Here is a 21805-nt window from a genome sequence, read left to right as displayed (position 1 = left end):
AGACTCAATCTGCAAATATTTCATGTTAACCTTAATTACAAAGTCTCTACCAATATAAATTAGACTGCCAGGAACTCATAAACAAATGTTATTTAAACCAAAACAAAATTTAAGACTATAATAGTCAAATTCTTTCTGTATATTACAGTAGCTGAAATCTAAAGGGATCAACTTCAGAAAATATACCAAAAAACAATGCAACACTTAAATGAGACAAAAACAGCAAATAAAATCAATAGATACTAGGTAGATATTTATTTTTCGTGTATTTTACAAGTTTAATTTTGGAAGGGCTACTTGACAAATTTCAGCATTAACTGCCAACTCTTATAGACATGTTCAACAAAAAAAGGCATTTACTTTTGGCCCTTTTAATACAGGCAAGTGTCCTATTGCATCACAAATACGAGATGCTGTAACAGATCTGAAGGCATATTAAAGGAATTGGATTTTTCTTTCAAATGCTGTTTAGTTGATAAATAACATAATACAAACATAATTAATGGTGTGACCCATCAGTGATTTCCAGAATAAAACCCATAGGCCTACCTACTTTAAAAGGCAGGAACTAGTGAAACAGTTATTAAAATCAGCATTTTTATCCTTAGATTATCAATTCCAGAATGAAACTTCTTTGATCCCAATTTTACAAGGTGTGGTGTGGTGTGTCAGGGGGAGAAGGGATACGGTGGGGGAGAAGGGACATGGGGGAAGGCTGGCAGTGCATGCTGAATTGCAGAATTAGGACAGTGGCTCAAAGCTGTCACTTTCAGATGAGGATAGTGTTTTAGAAAATTTAAAATGGGTCTATAGTTGCAGTATATTGGGGAGGATATCAAAGGACTGCTAATTCATCAAACCTAAATATCATTTACTGAATGCCATCAGGGGGCTTAAGAAATAGGCAGGGATGGGAACGGGGGAGAGCTGAAGGAAAATGAGGTGGAAAATGGAAGAAATGTGTCTGAATGTTGGGGAAATGTGAAAAGGCCACCAGAGAAACTTTGTTGCCACTCAGATATGCCCTTCCTACAGGATACCTGCCCCTGAATCACCAAAGAGAGAGTGTGGGGCACAGTTCAAGTAGAGCTCACATTTCAGTGTTGATGAGACTTCACTAATTTGGACTGAGAAAGAATACCTGTCTGATTTAGTAAAAAGTATCAATAAACATTTAGAGGTATAGTTCTGTTACATCAAATAAAACAAGGAACAAATTCCAAGTGAAGTAAGAACAAATACAGGCCTTGATGAACAGTTAAAGCTTTTTTTTTTTTTAGGTGAGCAGCATAAGAATATTGAGTAACTTGTAAAGAGACTGCAAACATGCTCCCTCCAGTTAATCAAAACAATCCAACAATTCTTACTATCCCAACATGCCAATAACTACAATTGTTTTACTCAGATATAGTCTTTAAAAATGAAATGTTTCTAAGAACTGTACTATCAAATAGGAGCTACTGGACATGAAACAGAAAATTTATTTTAGCTGGTTTTTATGAAGTATTTATCTCCAACTTGTTTATGCCAACATACATTTACAATAAGGACAATTATTTAAATTGGCCATTTCTCACACCACAATTCTGAAACCATAGAAATGTTTGATGAAGCCCATCTTAGTCAAAAATCTTCACTCAAGCAATGGTGAAACAGCCTGCAACTATACCTTCAATAAACTGAGCTAAGAAGCAAAACAGAAATACAAAAATGTATAACCTCTATCCCAAGCACCAATAATGGAGACTAAGCAATTACTTAAACCTACAAGTCCTACATGACCGGTCTCTTCTGATGGAAAATCCTGAGATTTCAATCATTGTGACTTTACAGAAGGCAGGCTGGTTTAATGAGGAAATTTACTTTTAATAAAAAGACAACAATATTTTATTTTGGGCACTTACTCAGTATTTCACAGATCCTCAACAAGTTTTGAGGTAGGTTAATATTAGTATTTATTTTACAAACTAAAACTCAGGCAGAGATTACATCACTTATTGCAAACCATAGCAGGAGTCCTACCATAACCAAGAATAACATGGTTTTTCAGATTAATCTGATGTGTGTGAATTTAACAGTGACAGCTTGCAAATAGTCATTAAAAACAAAACCCAAACCGCACTAGATACTACAGAAATTCTACTTTGGGTATTTTGTAATTCTTAAATCAATCCTATAGTGATTATACATGCTTTTGAATAACTTACTTACTCTCATTACAAATCTATTTATGTATAACTAATCCTTATAATTGAAGAAGGAAATGGCAACCCACTCCAGTACTCTTGCCTGGAAAATCCTATGGACAGAGGAGGCTGACAGGCTATGGTCCATGGGGTTGCAAGAGTTGGACACAACTTAGTAACTAAAACCACCAATCCTTTTAGTAACAAATTAGCACATTATTGATTTTGTTGTTCTCTTCTTTTGGGGTGGATGGAGCAGGAAGATAATCAGCAAGCTTTCCTCAAGAGTGCCAGGCAGCCTTTAGGTGCAGGTGCTATGCTCAATGCACCATCTATGGTGATTTGGGGTCAAAGGAAAGCAAGTATCTAATGAAGCCAAGATCCAGAAAAGATGCCTGGATTCAAAAGAGGTGGCGGCCCCGCACAAGTCAAAGAAGAAAAAAGCACTATCATCTCAGGCTACAGATCCTCTGCATCATGCTACAGCATCACAACTTATGGGAAGAGCTCTTAAAAGACCAGTAGATTTGTCCCAGCAGTCTGTTAATTAAAGTTCTTACTAACTAGACAAACCACACATACAATAAAATTTACATTTTATTAAAATGACATCTATAGAAGCAAAATATCTAAATATGTACTATCTGTTCCACCTATCATGTAAATTGCTCTAATTGTCACAAGTCTAATTCACTTAGCTTATTATTATTACTTAAAATTCAGCTCATCCTGACTAGATTCCTGGGCCAATCTTCTCGAATACTTGTTTTATTAAAAATTTCCTTTTATTTAAACAATTGTAAGTTAGTAATAACACAGGATTAAGAGTGGTTAATTAACAACTGAGAAATTATAAGGAAAATGTCATTATTGGGTTAGAAAATACAGCATTCAGCAAAGCAAATTTCAAGAGTGAAGATACAGACACTTATGTTTCTGAACAGGCTGAATCGCACAGCCCAACACAATTTGAGTCAAAGAAGCAAAAAAAAAAAAAAACCACCGAGGGGCCACAAGAGGCAAAGTATTTTATTCTAGTGTCCCCCAAATTGACTGTGGAAGTAAAAAGTTTCTACATTAAAAAAGTTTTATATATAATTATATGAATAGTAATTTTCATAAAAGTCAAAATGAAACGTTCTGCATAGGACAAAAGATATGCCTAAGCAACATATCATATTTGCACAAGGCCACTGAATGTCATGGGTACTACTAACAAATGAAAAAGCTTAAGTCTATGGCAGTCTGAGCAAAGATTTCAGTTTGGTATTCTATAACCCCAAGACTATAAACTATTCTTACTATACAAAAGCTCTAATGACATACAGTTTTTTTTGTAGGAACTCTTGTGCTTCTGGTTGGCACATTATCTACTCTTCAATATGTGAAAGTAATACAGACAGTTGTGAGAGGTTGTGCAAAACTATTGTATTTACAAAAATGGCACAAAAGTGAATTCAACAGTCGATGCACATGCACACTTCATTCACATCTTCAATGACAGAAGGTATTCTGAACACTATAGAACTGAATAAGAATACTAGCTTCAACAGCAGCTGTTAAGCAATAGAGTCACGTAAGTTACACCGGAATGGGCAAATATTGCCCGAGTAAAATTCTATTGTTAAAGCTGAAACAGATTTAAGGCCATTCAAGTTCAAGCACAGGATACAAATCTTTTGGAGCCCCATTTATTTGTGTTTGAAATATGTGACCTTTCTTCTAACTTGTGGTCTTAAACTTCTGTTTTACAAAACCCAAAAGGAAAATCCAGAAGAAATCAACAGTAGAGGTTATATTAAATAAGAGTAACATACAAAGCTATAATTAAGATGAATTAAAGAAAGCCAACATTAAAACTGCAAAACTTGTTTGTTACTTGTTGGATCCAGCCCTACACTAGGAGTTAGGTAATATATACAATTATTTTCAAGTAGATTACTTTATGTTGCTCTAACATGTTCTTTTCATCAGTGCACTGTTAAACTAATCAAAACTCTACACATGTATATTCCCTTACAATAGCAGCACACACTACCTCTATCTGCAAAGCCATCACTCTCAAATGACATAGGGAGTAAAAGGAAATAAAAAGCAGAGGAGTAACATATTAAGGAGAAATCATGGGAATTAGAAGATCCATGCAGTTCAGCTCTTTTTAATCAGCCAGCCAGTTTGCTAGCAACAAGAGATGGTTTCCGTTGAGGAAGGTCCTGTGGAGTGGGAATGTGGTCACCAGTGACCTCTGTCTTATCCGGGGTTGCAGTAGGAAGTTGCTTGTTCTTCATTTTTGCTTTAGCCATGTTGTAATCCCCAGAATCAAAATATTTTTGCTACAAGGGAAAAAAAGAAGAATTCAGACTAAAGTTTAAAAAGTTTTTATGCAATTACGCTCCTTTACGATATAAACATGACTCTATACTGTCAATATAAAATAAGCCTAAAGTTTAGAAAAAAGCCAACATCAATTACATGAAATAGCTGTCTCTACAGTGAATTCTATCACAAGTCAATAAGTGAGAAGTCAGGCAAGAACACCTTCTTCAGGCTTACTTACATCATTCTAGTTCCAGTATGGAACCCTCAAGATTAACATCAACCTCCAAATCAATCTATCTGGGAGTGAAGAGCCCTGGACTTAAGAGTGGGAGGCAAGCCTTTCATTTACTAATGTAAACTCTTGTTTACAAATGTGTTTACAAATGTGAAATTCTTGTTTAAATGATTTCGGGTAAAAACACACACATACAACTCACCAACTTGTATTGGGATGTGCCACCCACCTTCAATCAAGCTTACAATTATGAAAACCATTCACAGATGCTGGTACTCTGTCAATTCAGATGAACTTTTCTGTAAGGCTTTAACCCATTTATTTGAATTAAAGCAGTTCACTAAAATAAAATTTAAGGTTCAAATATAAATGCTAGGGTAATAGAAGAAATAAACTCAATAGAAATTATCACTTAAAATACACAACCTTATTCTATACCACCATTTTTCACCTAAGCCACTAAGTACAACAATCACTCTTTTTAGTTGGAGAGATGAATAGGTAAACACCATACCCTTTTATCACTGAAACAGAAATACTGGAGCTAAAGATCAACCTTAATATAGATAACCTACATAAACTGGTCTGTTCCAAAGTAAAAACAGGTGAATTTGCTGGGTTCCAATTTTTCACCTAACATGTTTAGCTTGCCTTTACTGAACGCCTGCTATACTACACAAGGCACTATGTGAATCATGAAAAGAGATACAAAAATGGACACCAGCCACCTAAATCCACTATTATACTGTCTTAAATACACAAGATGCTGTGGTTACTCAGAGCCCATAGCATAGGCAAGAAGAATAATCCAGATATGAGATGAGGACCTGGACAAAGGGTGAAGGGGGGAAAATATAAACACTCTTTTTGAGATTTCAGAGATAACTCAAGTGGTAAATGGAGGAAACAGGAAATCACAGCTTAGTTTAAGGTTGTTCAGTGGCCTAAAAAAAGGTCTCATCAGCTGCCTTCCTCCACGGACTATTCTTTTATAAGCACCTAACGTTAGGCCAAGAGACGAAGAGTAGGAAACTGGGACCAGGAAGATCTGCTGCAGCTTCATTTCTGCATGTTTTAAAATGAGTGTAGTGTGGGGGGAGGGATACACTGTGAGATTGGGACTGACAGCAGTATACACGTTACTAGAGAATAGGTAACTAATGAACAAGAACCTCCTGTACAGCACAGGGGACTCTACTCAATACTCTGTAATGGCCTAAATGGGAAAAAATCTAAGAAAAAGACAGAAGAGTGGATACAGGCATATGTGTAATCCACTTTGCTGTACACATGAAACACAGCATTATAAATCAACAACACTCCAATAAAGATTAAAATATAATCAAATGAATGCAGTGAAAATAAAAAGAATCCCAGAATTTCCGATGTACTATTTATTACATTAGTGAGCTACTTCTTAAGTTTAGTAGCCTCTAAGAGAAAGCAGCCTGCCAAAGTTTTTAAGAGTCAAAAGCACAAAATGAGAAATCTAACACACAGTGCAAATTTTAGGCAGATTTCCTCCAATGTAGTAAAGTCAGTTTCTAATAATAGCTATTCTATAGTCACCAAAGATTCATCATAAGGGGCTCTCACTTAACTGATTAGGCTAGTTTGCTTGAGATAAAGGAATTAAATTTATGTAGTATGGCTAGAGAAAAACTAAAATCAATCAAAGTTCCTCATACGGGAAAAGAAACAGTTCAAGATGGCAACATCACATGTCTTTAACAATTTTTAAATTTTGCTTTTAAGTGGGAAAAAAAAAATCAACATATTCTGTATCATCTTACTTTTAAAGAGCCTTCTCCCACTCCCAATTTAAGGGCCAAACTTGAAACCATATTTATATGGTTTATATAGCACCTACGTGACAGCATTTAATTTTAAGGTCAGGTTTTTTAAAACAGGATCCTCAGTTTTTTGGGAACCTCACAAACTCCACAAACATAAAAAACATGGGACAGACTGCTGCTTGATATCCCTCACATCTCATATTGTTTAAAGCCTAAAAATAGGTATCTGAGTAACACTGAGTATGTAAAACAGAAAGAAACTTAATATAAATGATATGCAACTGACCTTCTCAAATGAGTGAGAAACTGGTTAAAGATACTAAGACAATCTACAATTTTGCTAATACAACAGAAGAAAACTGAAACCATCTGACCAGATATTTTTTGAAAAATAAAAATCTTATAACATAGTAAGAAATGATATAGTTGAATGTAAGATTTGACTTCTCTAAAAGTACTTATTCACTGACATTTTGATAAAATACAAAATTTTTCAAGAGCTCCCTTCTCAAATTTTACATAATTATTTCTTGATTTAAGTGGCATTTTCTTACTGACAACTATTTACATCTATAACACCAACTCCAAGATACAATGTATATAAATTCTAACTTGAAAATACTTAAAAGTCATAAATAGTTGAAGCTAGAGAAAAATGACAAAGACAACAACCTGAATGTTGGAAGAAAGCTTGCTGGTATAAGCTGTGCTGAAGATCAGCAAAAGAAAATAAAGCTTCCTAAACATCAATTATCAGTTAAACCCCAAATTCAAATAGTAATTTAACAATCAAAGATTATTATATAATTCATATTAAAACCACATCTGGTGGTATCATTTCAAAATGAGACTTGGTACAAATACATTTTACATAGAATGTAGAACATGTCTCCCATTCTGCTTTTTTCTATTAATCCCTATATTATGGTCTTTATAATTATGTTTTTTAAAACGCCACATAATGTCCTATTTTGTTGACTTATCATAATTTACTTATATATCTCTGCTGTTGAACAGTGATGTTGCTTTTAATTACAAAGCTACTAATACAAAGAAATAATTGTTCTGATTTACATTTCATTGATTTTTATCCTGTATAAATATTTTTTCTGTGTTTTAACAACAATACTTCCTGTTAAAATCCTTTATCTAGGGCACCTTAATGTTTTTCTTGTATATTTGAAAAGCCATTTTATGTGTTACAAATACTATCATTTTTGTAATGATTTTCCCATCAATTACTTTTCACAGAACAAGGATTTTATTTTTAAATTGCTATAATTCTTCCTTGTCATCTTATTTTTCAAAGCTGTGAATGGCATTCTTTCATGCTATATAAAAATGCCACTCTCTATTTTGCCACTTTTAAAATTTTCTTTTCGTAGAAAGACAATTAGTAGGTGGTATCACTTATATGTAGAACTAAAATCATCAAACTCACAGAAAACAGAGTAGAACAGTGGTTGCCAGGGGATGAATGGTAGGGGAAATGGGGAAATAATTGTTAATGGGTACAAACTTTTAATTATAAGATGAATAAGTTCCAGGGATCTAAAAAATGGACAACATGGTAACTCCAGTTAACAATACTGGATTATATACTTGAGAGTAGACCTTTAATGTTCTCACCATAACAAGAAGAAAATGCTAATTATGTGAGGTGAAAGATGTGTTAGTTAACCTCACTATGTTAAGTATTTCATGGTATGTACATGTATCAAATTATCAGACTACACCTTTAACTTACATAATGTTACCTGTCAATTATAACTCAATAAAGCCGGAATAATATTCTCTTGCAATTAGATTTGAGAAAATAATCCACATATAACTAGAGCCAACATGTAAGTGGACACACACACATCTGGTAGTAAGGTACAGAGGTATAAACACAGACACCCATTTCACAGCCTCTTTCACAGTTCACAGGGCATAAACAGTTGAAGATTTACGTATGAGAACTTACCCCTTTCTGCAATCGTTTCCTTAAAAAATCGGAACCTCCAGGCTTTTGTCCCAGATGAGGATACCTTGCTTTTAATTTTGCTTCTTCAGCTTTCTCTGGGCTAGTCACTTTATCTTCCATTTCCTGAAATAAATTTTAAATAAATTACTTCTGTATTACAATTCAGTTATTTTAGATAATTCCACCTTTTAAATATCTGAATTCTGACTTTTGTTGTCAAATGCCAAATAATGCAGTATCTGACTAAGAAACCAAGCACAGAGGCTTTAAAAATCTGCCTTGTTTTTCAAATGATCCATGTGATAGTTCTATTATAGCTGTGATGCACCCCACACACTGGATAAAAATACCAAGATAGCTCAGCTCTGAAGTCTTGCTTGCCATTACTTTCCGGTCATGTATAATACATTTATAGTTATTCACCTTCTATGGAATGCGGCAGCTCTCTGCCCATATTTAGAGAACTACCTTAATAATGTTAAAATAAAAAAAATCTTTTTGACCTCCTTTTTATTTAAAATCATGTTTAATTGGAAGCTCTGAGTCTTTAATAGAAATTAACAGCAGTTTACTTACCTGATACATTTTCCTTGAATAACTCAATGCATAAGACCCTGTTATTTTTAAAGGAGAGAAATACCATCTGTAAATCTTTAGCTTCTATTGCCTAATCTCTCCCCATATTTAATGGCAAACACTGTTCATGCCAAAGATCCTATTCTTTAAAGTACTGAAAATATGTTTTCTGATCAAGGACTATCAATATTTTAAAGACCATTCACTTTTAACATTAGTCCAGGTATAGCTTTCTTTCTTCCCAAGAATGATACATCTGTTTTTGTTTTTGGCCATGCCACACAGCATGTGGGATCTTAGTTCCCCAACAGGGATAGAACCCTGGACCCCTGTAGTGGAAGCATGAAGTCTTAACCACTGGACTGTTGGGGCAATCCCCTGAAATGGTATTTTACAGGAAAGCAGTGTTTACCACTTCATGGCAAGTAGTGCAGAAGAAAGAATGAACAAAAATAGCGCTGCCTAGATAGTGGAGGTTGGGCAACGGCAAGGCACACTTTCTAGCTAATGGACTCATTTCTGCACACCAGCTCAGCAAAATTACACACCTCTGTACATCTTGATTCTTCCAGGCTATTTATGAAGTCAAAAAGCAGAAATGCTATCCATAAATATGCCAAGCCTACTCATCTTATAAAGCAGCAAGTAATCATATTAATCTAGGAACCGAAGAAACTTCATGTAATTTTTGCATATATCTTCCTTAAAAGTATATTCATATGTTTTATAATCAACTTTATATATTGTCAATATTTTTTTTTCACCTGTGACAACTTCCTCATGCATTGTTACCTCTTCTCATATTTAGTCTTGGAGGATTTTGAGAATATAGCTGCTGCTGTCAATTATATCCTTTTTCTGGGGCTTCTTTTATGTGTATGCTTCCTTCTGTTTCAAGTGTTCTATTCCCTTAAAGCTGCCATTTCATGCATCTATGTGTTTTGATTTTCACTCTTTTTACAGAGGTCACATCATTCATTCACTTGATGTATGTGTGCCCAGCCAGAGACTCAAAATAGTATCAGTGATTCTGCCAGTCATTCTATTCAAAAAGGGTAGCTCAAGTGTGCGATGTGTGATATAAACCTGCTATTCCCATTAGAGTCTCAATCCCAGAGTATGTCTCTTTCAGGGTATGAGCATATCAACACTGTTTATCATTCCAGTGTTTCAAAACTCAGCCCATACAAAAGGAGTCAACTACCTCAGCTGGCAATCAGCTGAAGAACCAGCTCAGCCATCTGTTCAAACACTAGACAAAAAAGTGACTATCACTTGACCTGAAAATTGACGTGGGGCTGTCTTCAATGTGATCATTGACTTTACCAGTATTTTTTAAGGGTGATTTTAGTTATATGGATTTTTGCCTTATCATCAGATAAGCTGGAGACATTAATTAAGTATAACAGTGGTCACCACAGAGGCTTCACTTCGCTATTATGGCCCCAGGGTAGTCACAGTGGTTAATTCAGAAGTGGACTTGGGAGGGACCTACTCTAGGGTTCCACTGTACAATGGCTTTTTAGATAGGTTGAAGCTAAATTTGGAAACTGGCTGAAAAGGACTCCAACCTGATTATAGCCTTTCAGTCCGAGTACCTTCAAATTAAAGGATGTTAACAGAATCCTACATTTCCACTAAAACCATCCAGCTTTCTTGGGCCTGGGAAATGAGAGCTCTCCATTTCTTTATCAGTTCTCTGTATCTAAGAAATACTCTTTAACTTTCCCTAGTTTCCAGTGTTTATTCAGGTTTCTCCATTTTATACACATGGGAAAAAAGCTGTACGCAATATGCCATTTTATCTGGCATTCCCTTATTTTAATAAGAATACATTTATGCATATACTTACATGTAATATCCAATTAAATAAAACAGCTCAATTAAGTTGAAACAGTTTACTACTGAAAAATACTTTGGGCAATATAGCACCTTCAGTTCAAAATATTTAGATTTACAATAAATCTGTAATGTGTCCTAGAAAAACAAAGCAATTCTTGAACTTTCTTTCCCAACACACAGCACAATGGCAAGTGTCTGCTAGCTGCAACTTTGTGGCTGGATTCAGAATTTCAGCTACATTTAACACCAAGAAGGTGCAAGATGTGACCAAAGCTACATTTTTAAAATGTAGTCAATACTATCAAAACATCTACAATACTTTTAAAGGATCATACAGAAACATTCTTAAACCTTTGGCAGATGTAGACAGTTTCAGGGCTTATTAAAAAGCAAGTTCAAATGCTTGGATGTTCACCAATGTTCTGACATAGGTCCAGACTTGCTTGTGGAGAATTAGTAATACATCTGGCAGTGGACTGTATCCATGGACACTGAGCCCACACTTACCCTTATCTAAACACTCTTCTGAATCACCACAGAAGCCTGAAAGCACATTTCCCAGACCGAATTCCTTTAAGAGTCTGTCAGTGGCACCTATATCAGATTAAAAGGCATTTTCTTCCTGGTGATGCCACACATATGCAGGCAGCGGCAGCTCCTGTGTGTTCTGCAGAAGGGCATTAAGCTCACCATCAGGGGCTATGGTAGCCGCTACATGAGATGGGGACTCAAGGACACTGGGTTCAGAATAGTGCTCACTCTCACAGGGTCAAAAGTTTTTTAAATTCCTCACTTCTGGAAACATCATTTTCCCTCTTGTGCGACTCTAATCTTGTAACCTAATCCCCTAACCATATCACTTTCTGTTTGATATACCCTCAGTGATTTCTGTTCTCCAGAGGACACTGATAAAAAATCAAGTAAAATGAGCAATTTATTGAAACATTTCCTAGAAAGTATTTGCATAATATAAAAGACAGGAGATAATGCAAAGTATAGAAGCATGTATGTAAATTGCCAATTTTACCAAGTATGTATGGTAAACTGCCAAGTAAAATTAAGGCAATAAAACTGTTGTATAACTTTTGCTAGAACTATTACCAAAAAAAAAAAAAAAAAAAAAGGTCACCTTGCCTCCAGGATGATCCTGGCAGGATTGTGGGTGACTGGGGTATACACAGGGGTAACGAGAAGTGACCTGACGGCCTACTCCAGATGCCTGACTTTGATTCCTATAAAACCCCATCAATATCTGGAGTCTGGAGATGTCTGATGTGAATACTTCATTTCACAGTGATTTAAAATAAAAAAGCTTTAACAGAAATGAAAAGAGTTGGGGCAATTTATCCTTACAATCATATTAAAAATACAAAAGACACAAAATTTGGTGTGATTGCATTTCCAGACATCCTTCAAAGGAATTCTTGAGCATTTATTCCAGCTAGAATGAAAATATTTCCCTCAAAATTTTTGAGATAAACAAGGAACTAGCAAACAAACTGGTATATATGCATGTATACTGAGTCAGTTTTCTAATTTTCCCTAGCTTTATTGAAATATAATTAAAGGTTCATTTTTCTGATTTTAATATCTTAATATGTGAGGCTAAAAAAGGACAGAGTAAAAATATATATGTTTTTAAAGTATTCCATGTTTGTGTCTCATTTAGAAAAAGATTTATGATACTGATTTTACAATCAGTTAAGGATGCTTGATAAAATTTCAGGGGGAATAAACTTAACAGAACTAAAGTATAAACTTCCAAACTAACAGTGGGGGTAAAATGGAAGAAGAAAATCAATCAATTGAAAAAAAAAAGAGGGGAGGACAAGAAAGGAGAAAAAAGACCAAAAAGCTTTATTAGGGATACAGAGGATCTAGTGTTCATGCCTCTAATTTCAAAAAAGCATCAAAATATATAAATCAGTCAGATGATAGGGAACAAATGACAAGACTATCAGCATAGGAAATTTCAACATCTCTTTCTCATACAGATAGGTAAGAAAGACAAAGTAGTCAAGGCACTTGATTTTAATTCTTCACCCAACAATTATGAAATACATATTCTTTTTAAGGACAAATGGAAAAACTGACTAAATATTAGGCCAAAACCATTTCCATCCAGGCCACAATCTACAACTACAATTCAGAAGTTAAAAGTCAATTATTTAAAAAGGTCAATTATTTCCCTGTCATTTGGAAACTAAAGTACATTACTAAATAATTCATGGTTTAAAAAGGAATCATAGGAATAGAACAAATACTTGGAGCTCACTGATAATAAAGATTCTATACACACCAAAGTTGCAAAACACAAGTGTTTAAGGACTTAAAGAAAACTAAAACTCAATGAGCTAGGTCTAACTTAAGAAGTTAAGACAAAGAACGGAACCCAAAGAAAACAGGAGAAAATAAAAAACAGAAATTAATGAAATACAAAACACAGATACAACAAAAAGAATTAAGAGAGGAAATGACAAACTTAACCAAGAAGAAAGTATTCTTAAAAATTCTAATCTGGTTTCAAAACTTTACTCTCCAGGAAGCCTTTGTGCTTCACAGAAATTTTACTACTCTAAAGAAATAGACGCTAGAATGAGTGACTGCATTTAGCTAAGTAGTTTCTATACGCTGATAATAGCTTTGGGCGGAGGGGCGGAAGAAGCATCATTAGAATTTTGAAACTTCTACTCTAACCTATGAACTAGGGAAAGAGAAATCCAGGATATCGCAACAGATATATGCTTATGATGTACAAAAAAACAAAAATTAAAGAACAATATTTTAAGTGATAGTTAGTCTCTTGACAAGTAACATATGCCCCCAAATAATCTTTGTCATACACTCTACAACTCGCACAAGGCCTAACATTTACTAATGTGAGGCACTTACATTTTTGTGAACTATTCCATTGAAATAGTTTAGCTATCCTTTCTATAAGTAGCAGGGGCATAAGGTAGAAACACACACACAAACATATGTATACACAAACATATATTCAAATAATTAAGGATTATTTTATAGTTTGTCATGGAACTGACAGCAAGTTTGAGTGATTATTACCACTCTTTGGCCCTGAGCAAAGAAGTTACACAGCAACATCAGCAAATAAAAATCTGACCACTTTGAACAAATTCTCTATCTGCTCAATAGTATGTTCACTGATGCACTGATTAACGAAAGCCAACAAATCCTTTGGTATACAGTCAGGAAGGTACTAATACTGTTATCGACCTCTATGGAAAAACTCTGTAGTTCTACCAAGTCCTTGCTGCTTGCCCAGTGCCTGGTATTTAATGGATGCCCAATAAAAGTCTACTGAATGAACAAATACAATATATTCCAAATGGTTTTTAGAAATTAAAAATTAAGGAACTTTTCAAGACTTTTTTGAGATTCACCTCTAGATTGCTAAGAATCAATGGCGGTACACAAACCAGAGTAGCAGGTTGTGCTCCTAACTGAATGTATCTTGAGCCTTTTGCTTACCGAAGGTACTGTCAAAAACAGTCTCAGAAAATGCCAATATTAACCAGTTTTTTTAAAAACTTGGAAAATGGGAAGGCAATTTATATTCACTCTTTACTGATGACATAATGAAATAATTTAAACAATATTTCTCTTTCACCACTCACAAAAGCACCACGCATGCCTTTTATTTTGGCCACACTGCTCGACACGCAGGATGAGTCCTGGACCAGGGATTGAACCTGGGCCTCCACTGTTAAAGCTCAGAATCCTAACCACTAATCTTCCAGGGAACTCTCTGGTTTTCTTTAAAATTAACAGTATTCTTTTTTTCTTGGCCACGAGGCAGGTAGAATCTTAGTTCCCTGACTAGGGATCAAACCCATGCCCCCTGCATTGGAAGAGGGCAGTCTTAACCACTGGACTGCCAGGAAAATCGCCCAGCATACCTTTTAAACTGTCAAAAGTATCTGAGTTAGCCTTTTTCAAGACATCTTACTAACTTAATTTGATGAATATTATAATAGAAACTGTTTTCTAGAGAATCTATTAAGATCTTCTTTTAAAAAATTAAAAGCCACAGTGTGTGTGCATGCTAAGTCATTCCAGTTCTATCAAACTCTGTGCAACCCTATGGACTGTAGCCTGCCAGGCTCTTCTGTCCATGGGATTCTTCAGGCAAGAACACTGGAGTGGGTTGCCATGCTCTGATCCTGTAGATCTTTCCAACCCAGGGATCGAACCCTCGTCTCTCAGGTCTCCTGCAGTGGCAGGTGGGTTCTTTACCACTAGAGCCACCTGGGAAGCCCTAAAAGCCACTATACACACACACACACACACACACACACACACATATATATAAACATTCCTCTACTTTCATTCAGATTTAACTGGGTCTAAGCTAAGGTTTTTTATATTACCATGGTCTAGCCTCTTTTTTCTAACCGCAGTACTAGCAGTGCCATCTGTATAGGCATAGTGCTTTGACGATGGGTTCAACCGGCAAGTGTGGAGAAAAATTCATTTAACCAACATTTTCAGAGCAATGCCAGGCGCTATGCTAGGGGCCATGGGAGAAAAGATAAATAAAGGAGGGGCCCAAGCTTAAGATGCTCACTACAGAATTATGTATTTTAAATCTCCACATGCCCCTTCTTACCCCCAGGATCAGACTGCATGCCCGTCTCAGCTTACTGTTACTCAAAGTGGATGATTGATGGATCCATGAGGTCTCTGCTAATATGTTTTGGTTTCACATCACTGATAATCTAAAGAACAATATAAGCATATTCTAGGGTATCTGAATCGCCATCTTACATTTAAGCACCTCTGTGGTACTTCTTTGTCAGAGCTTTCATTTACTACTCCATTAGTCCAGGATAATGAAAAAAGAATAGAGCTGAATTTAAAATGTAAATGAGGTACCTAAGACCACACAGCCTACTCTTACAAAAGGAGAACTGAAGGATCATATGGTCCAGGACAGTGTTAACTTGCCAAACTCAAAAATCTCCTGCACTTTAACTGCTACCATATTCTCAATATACTAGAAATTCAATTTCAGCAAAAAAAAAAAGCCACACTGAATTAATAATTCAGATTAGATAGTGACTCCATGCCAGGCTCATCTCTTCATTTGAATTTTTCAGAGGCAATAGGCTAACGTACCATAAAACTATAAAAATATTTTAGCTGACTTACTCTGGCTTTAATTGCAAGGTCAATTGGGTACACAGACAATAATCTAATTTTTTTTAGGTCATCTAACTATTCTTCCAAAGAGAAGAAACAGGTGATTTGGCCCACAGGAGCACAGAAGTGACTCTGCACATTCTCCTCCTGTTTAGGGACAGGACCCATGCTACAGGCACTTGACATCTACAGCCAAACCTTAATTCAAGGGACATTATATTACTAACTCACACTGGCGTTAATGACAACAGCTCTAAAACTGAGAACCTGAATTAAAATTTTAATGTAGACACAGAAAGAAAACATTCAGGATAGCCATAATCTTGTTAAGAGCCATAATATTAGGCTGTCCTAAATGAAAACATTTACAATGCAGAAATCAACACTCCATGCTTTGAGAACATACTAGCAAATCTCATAAAGGAAAATTACTAGCACATTACTGTACATCAGCAGTCGAAACTGGGGTTGATTTAGCGTTTAAGACAAGACAGCAGGGATATGGCTTGACCATTTTATTTGGGTTTGTAAATCCTAAAGAAATAATGAACACCATGATAAATGATTGCAATCTTTATATATATATATGATATATATACTTCTCTTTATTTTCTCAAGTTCAATTTTTATCAAAGTGTGAAAAATACCCAACAAAGTTTTCATTGGACTATTCTCGAATAATGTAGTGACTTGGCCTATTATTTACGCTGTCTTTTTCTCCAGTTACTTTACAAGTAATAACAAAACCATTCAATTCAGGAAAAGTTAATATGCTAAAGAACATATGGAATGGGTTTAGAACACTAATCAAATTTCCAGCCTGATTAGGGGCATGGCTGTAACCTTAAGCAGAAGTGAAGAGAAGTGAAGTGGCTCAGTCATGTCCGACTCTTAGCGACCCCACGGACAGTAGCCTACCAGGCTCCGCGGTCCACGGGATTTTCCAGGCAAGAATACTGGAGTGGGCTGCCATTGCCTTCTCCAGGGTATCTTCCCAACCCAGGGATCGAACCCGGGTCTCCTGAATTGCAGACAGACGCTCTACCATCTGAGCCACTAGGGAAGCCAACCTTAAGCAGAAGTCCTTACAAAACCCAAGTATTACACCAAATCCCATTTATGATAATGCCCTCTGATTCTTTAAATAATTACGGTGGAAGAAGCAAGCACTAGCCTATACAAATATAAAGCCTTTATGTTCGTAATTTGAATCACACAGATCCGTGGCACATTTCTCTACACCAGCAAGATATTACAAGTGAATTTACAAAATGTCCCCAGGTTTCCACACACAAAAAAGTGATCAACTAAATTGGTTAAAAAGAAAAAAATACATCCCAATTTTTAGTCATATGCGAATCCCACTGGCTCACATTTCTAAGCACACGCTGCGCCAAAGCACTAAGTTACCCAGCGCGTTTAAGCCTCACAACAACAGTATCAAGCAAGGACTTACTATTATTTTACAGATGAGGAGACTAAAGCCAGAAGAGTTCAGCAACTGACCAAGGTTACATGGCCAACGATGACTGGATCTGAAATTCCAACCTAGGTCTAAGTCACCGCCCAAACCGGAGATACCGCCTTTGAAGTGAAGAGCACGCAGACAATACAAGTAGTTGGAGAGTTAGTTACTCGAGGGAAAAACAAAGGTTCCTAGGTCAGCAGCCCATGGGAAACCTTACGCTCCACGTACAAGGCTCCAGGCTCTAATGAAAAGATGAGTGGTTAAGGAAAACCCCGAGACACCGAGGCGTTAGAAAGCACTTTTCAAACGCGGAGAACACTCAACTCGGCACCAGGCCAGCGCTAACTACCCGAGCTCCTGCGGACCGCCGACTAGGGAGTGACGGGCCTGCCCAAGGGAGGGAGGGCGGCACACCCGCTCCGCACCGGCGCCGGGCTGGCTTCTGCCGCGCCCCTCGGCTCCAGGCGGGACCAGGCCGCCGCCAGGCCGGATTCCCGGCAGCGACGGCTCCCCGGCCCGCTACGCGCGCACACTCACTTTCTGCTCCTCCGCGGAGGCTGCCTCGGGGACTTCTGCAGACATACTCCTCCCTCTGCGGACGAGAGGCCAAGAAGAAAAGCGATTACCGGGTGGCTGAGGCCGCCCGACCAACGCGCAGTCGCAGGCCCGCCCGCCTCCCGCCTCCCGCCCGCTCCCCGAGCGCCCGCCCGGGCCGCCCCCGCCCCCGAAAATGGCCGCCGCCTTATGACGACACGCAGGCCCGCGCGCGCTCGGCGGGCGGCCACCACCGCGGCCCGCCGCCGCCCCGCCGTCTCTCCGGCGCCGCGCCCTCGCCTACCTTCCTCCGCTTCTCCAGCTCTGCGACGCCCAAGCACTTCCTTCTTGCCTTCAAACGTCGCGGCTCGCGCCTAACCTCACATCCGTCTGCCTAATGCTTCCTGGGAACTGTAGTTTAAACGTATAACCGCCTCTCCCCGCCCCGCCTGCCTATTGTGGTCCGTTCCTTTGGATCCAAGAACCTGCCTATTTCCACTTCCCCAGACTCGCTGAGTTCCGCGTTCCTCCTACGTCTCTGCGCCGTGGACACACAGAATTCCGGGCGCCCCAAAGCTCTGTGCTTCACAAGTCTTTCCCCACTCTGCCTTGCCTCAGTTCGCTTCAGTCGCTTAGTCGTTTCTGCCTCTTTGCGACCCCATGGACTGCAGCGCGCCAGGCCTCCCTGTCCATCACCAACTCCCAGAGTTTACTCAAACTCATGTCCATTGAGTCGGTGATGCCATCCAACCATCTCTTCTTCTGTCCTCTGTCGTCCTCTTCTTCTCCCGCCTTCAGTCTTTCCCAGTTTCAGGGTCTTTTCCAATGAGACAGTTCTTCACATCAGGTGGCCAAAGTATTGGAGTTTAAGCTTCAGCATCAGTCCTTCCAATGAATATTCAGGACTGATTTCCTTTAGGATGGACTGGTTGGATCTCCTTGCAAGCCAAAGGATTTTCAAGAGTCTTCTCCAACACCACAGTTCAAAAGCATCAATTCTTCAGCACTTAGCTTTCTTTATAGTCCGACTCTCATATCCATACATGACTACTGGAAAAACCATAGCCTTGACTAGATGGACTTCGTTAGCAAAGTAATGTCTCTGCTTTTTAATATGCTATCTCGGTTGGTCATAACTTTTCTTCCAAGGAGTAAGCACCTTTTAATTTCATGGTTGCGTCACCATCTGCAGTGATTTTGGAGCCAAAAAAATAGTCTCTCACTGTTTCCACTGTTTCCCATCTATTTGTCATGAAGTGATGGGACTGGATGCCATGATCTTAGTTTTCTGAATGTTGAGTTTCAACCAACTTTTTCACTCTCCTCATTCATTTTCATCAAGAGGCTCTTTAGCTCTTCTTCACTCTCTGCCATAAGGGTGGTGTCATCTACAAATCTGAGGTTATTGATATTTCTCCCTCCCATCTTGATTCCAGCTTGTGCTTCATCCAGCCCAGCATTTCTCATGATGTACTCTGCATATAAGTTAAATAAGGAGGGTGACAATATACAGCCTTGATGTACTCCTTTCCCGATTTGGAACCAATCTGTTGTTCCCTGTCCAGTTCTAACTGTTGCTTTCTGACCTGCATACACATTTCTCCAGTGGCAAGTCAGGTGGTGTGGTATTTCCATCTCTTGAAGAATTTTCCATAGTTTGTGGTGATCTACACAATCAAAGGCTTTGGCATAGTCAATAAAGCAGAAATAGATGTTTTTCTGGAACTCTTTTGCATTTTCAATAATCCAACGGATGTTGGCAACTTGATCTCTGGTTTCTCTGCCTTTTCTAAATCCACCTTGAACATCTGGAAGTTCACGGTTCACTTACTATAGAAGCCTGGTTTGGAGAATTTTGAGTATTACTTTGCTAGCGTGTGAGATGAGTGCAATTGTGCGGTAGTTTGAGCATTCTTTGGCATAGCCTTTCTTAGGGATTGGAATGAAAACTGATCTTTTCCAGTCCTGTGGCCACTGCTGAGTTTTCCAAATCTGCTGGCATATTGAGTGCAGCACTTTCACAGCATCATCTTTTGGGATTTGAAATAGCTCAGCTGGAATTCCATCACCTCCACTAGCTTTGTTCATAGTGATGCTTCCTAAGGCCCACTTGACTTCACATTCCAGGATGTCTGGCTCTAGGTGAGTGATCATACCATCGTGATTATCTGGGTCGTGAAGATCTTTTTTTGTACAGTTCTTCTGTGTATTCTTGCCACCTCTTCTTAATATCTTCTGCTTCTGTTAGGTCCCTACCATTTCTGTCCGTTATTGAGCCCATCTTTGGACTTCCCTGGTGGCTCTGGGCTTCCCTGGTGGCTCAGAGGGTAAAGCGTCTTCCTGCAATGTGGGAGACCTTGGTTCGATCCCTGGGTCAGGAAGAGCCGTTGGAGAAGGAAATGGCAACCCACTCCAGTATTCTTGCCTGGAGAATCCCGTGGACAGAGGAGCCTGGTAGGCTACAGTCCACAGGGTCGCAAAGAGTCAGACACGACTGAGCAACTTCACTTTCACTTTGCCTGAAATGTTCCCTTAGTATCTCTAATTTTCTTGAAGAGATCTCTAGTCTTTCCCATTCTATTGTTTTTCTCTGTTTGCACTGATGACTGTCGAAGACTTTCTTATCTCTCCTTGCTATTCATTGGAACTCTTCATTCAAATGGGTATATCTTTCCTTTTCTCCTTTTCCTTTAGCTTCTCTTCTTTTCTCAACTATTTGTAAGGCTTCCTCAGACAACTGTTTTGCCTTTTTGCATTTCTTTTTCTTGGGAATGGTCTCGATCACTGCCTCCAGTACAATGTCATGAACCTCTGTCCATAGTTCTTCAGGCACTCTATCAGATATAATTCCTAGAATCTATTTGTCCCTTCCACTGTATAATTGTAAGGGATTTGATTTATGCCATACCTGAATGGTTTAGTGGTTTTCCCTGCTTTCTTCAATTTCAGTCTGAATTTGGAAAAAGGAGTTCATGATCTGAGCCATAGTCAGCTCCTGCTCTTGTTTTTGCTGACTGTATAGAGCTTCTTCACCTTTGGCTGCAAAGGATTCAATCTGATTTTGGTATTGACTATCTGGTGATGTGCATGTGTAAAGTCTTCTCTTGTGTCGTTGGAAGAGGGTGTTTGCTATGACCAGTGCGTTCTCTTGGCAAAACTCTATTAGCCTTTGACCTGCTTCGTTTTGTACTCCAAGGCCAGATTTGCCTGTTACTCCAGGTATCTCTTGACTTCCTACTTTTGCATTCCAGTCCCCTATAATGAAAAGGATATCTCTTTTCGGTGTAAGTTCTAGAAGGTCTTGTAGGTCTTCATAGGACTGTTGAAGTTCAGCTTCTTCAGCATTACTGGTTGGGACATAAACTTGGATTACTGTAACATTGAATGGTTTGCCTCGGAAGTGAAAAGAGATCATTCTGTTGTTTTTGAGATCGCATCCAAGTACTCATTTCAGACTCTTTTGTTGACTATGATGGCTATTCTGTTTCTTCTAAGGGATTCTTGCCCACAGTAGTAGATATAATGGTCATCTGAGTTAAATTCACACAGAGTCCATTTTAGTTCACTGACTCCTAAAATGTCGATGTTCACTCTTGCCATCTCCTGTTTGACTACTTCCAATTTGCCTTGATTCATGGACCTAACACTCCAGGTTCCTATGCAATATTGCTCTTTACAGCATTGGACTTTACTTCCATCACCAGTCACATCCACAACTGGGTG

The 21805-nt window shown here is 38.0% G+C and overlaps 1 protein-coding gene and 1 non-coding gene across 5 annotated transcripts; both read right to left on the bottom strand.

The window, feature by feature from the left end:
- Positions 1-232: 232 nt before the first annotated feature.
- ARPP19 (cAMP regulated phosphoprotein 19) lies at positions 233-18466 on the bottom strand. Of its 4 annotated transcripts, none has more exons than XM_043471948.1 (4): positions 18387-18466; positions 18086-18140; positions 8503-8625; positions 233-4519 (listed from the first exon to the last, which is right to left on the bottom strand). In XM_043471948.1, the coding sequence occupies exons 2-4, from the start codon at positions 18128-18130 to the stop codon at positions 4349-4351; spliced, it is 339 nt and encodes a 112-aa protein (XP_043327883.1). In that variant the 5' UTR covers positions 18131-18140; positions 18387-18466; the 3' UTR covers positions 233-4348. The 4 variants fall into 4 exon arrangements, with proteins under 4 accessions (XP_043327883.1, XP_043327886.1, XP_043327885.1 ...); XM_043471951.1 differs by lacking the exon at positions 18387-18466 and adding an exon at positions 9079-9116 and having other exon boundaries at positions 18086-18191; XM_043471950.1 differs by lacking the exon at positions 18387-18466 and having other exon boundaries at positions 18086-18370.
- Positions 17072-17143, bottom strand: TRNAC-GCA. The gene has a single exon. It is a non-coding gene; the product is annotated as a tRNA-Cys (tRNA).
- Positions 18467-21805: the final 3339 nt, after the last annotated feature.

The sequence above is a fragment of the Cervus canadensis genome, chromosome 6 (assembly GCF_019320065.1).
Source record: "Cervus canadensis isolate Bull #8, Minnesota chromosome 6, ASM1932006v1, whole genome shotgun sequence".
In the NCBI taxonomy this organism is placed as follows: domain Eukaryota; kingdom Metazoa; phylum Chordata; class Mammalia; order Artiodactyla; family Cervidae; genus Cervus; species Cervus canadensis.
The sequence above is the reverse complement of the archived record's forward strand: the minus strand, read 5'-3'. Positions and strand labels throughout refer to the sequence as shown.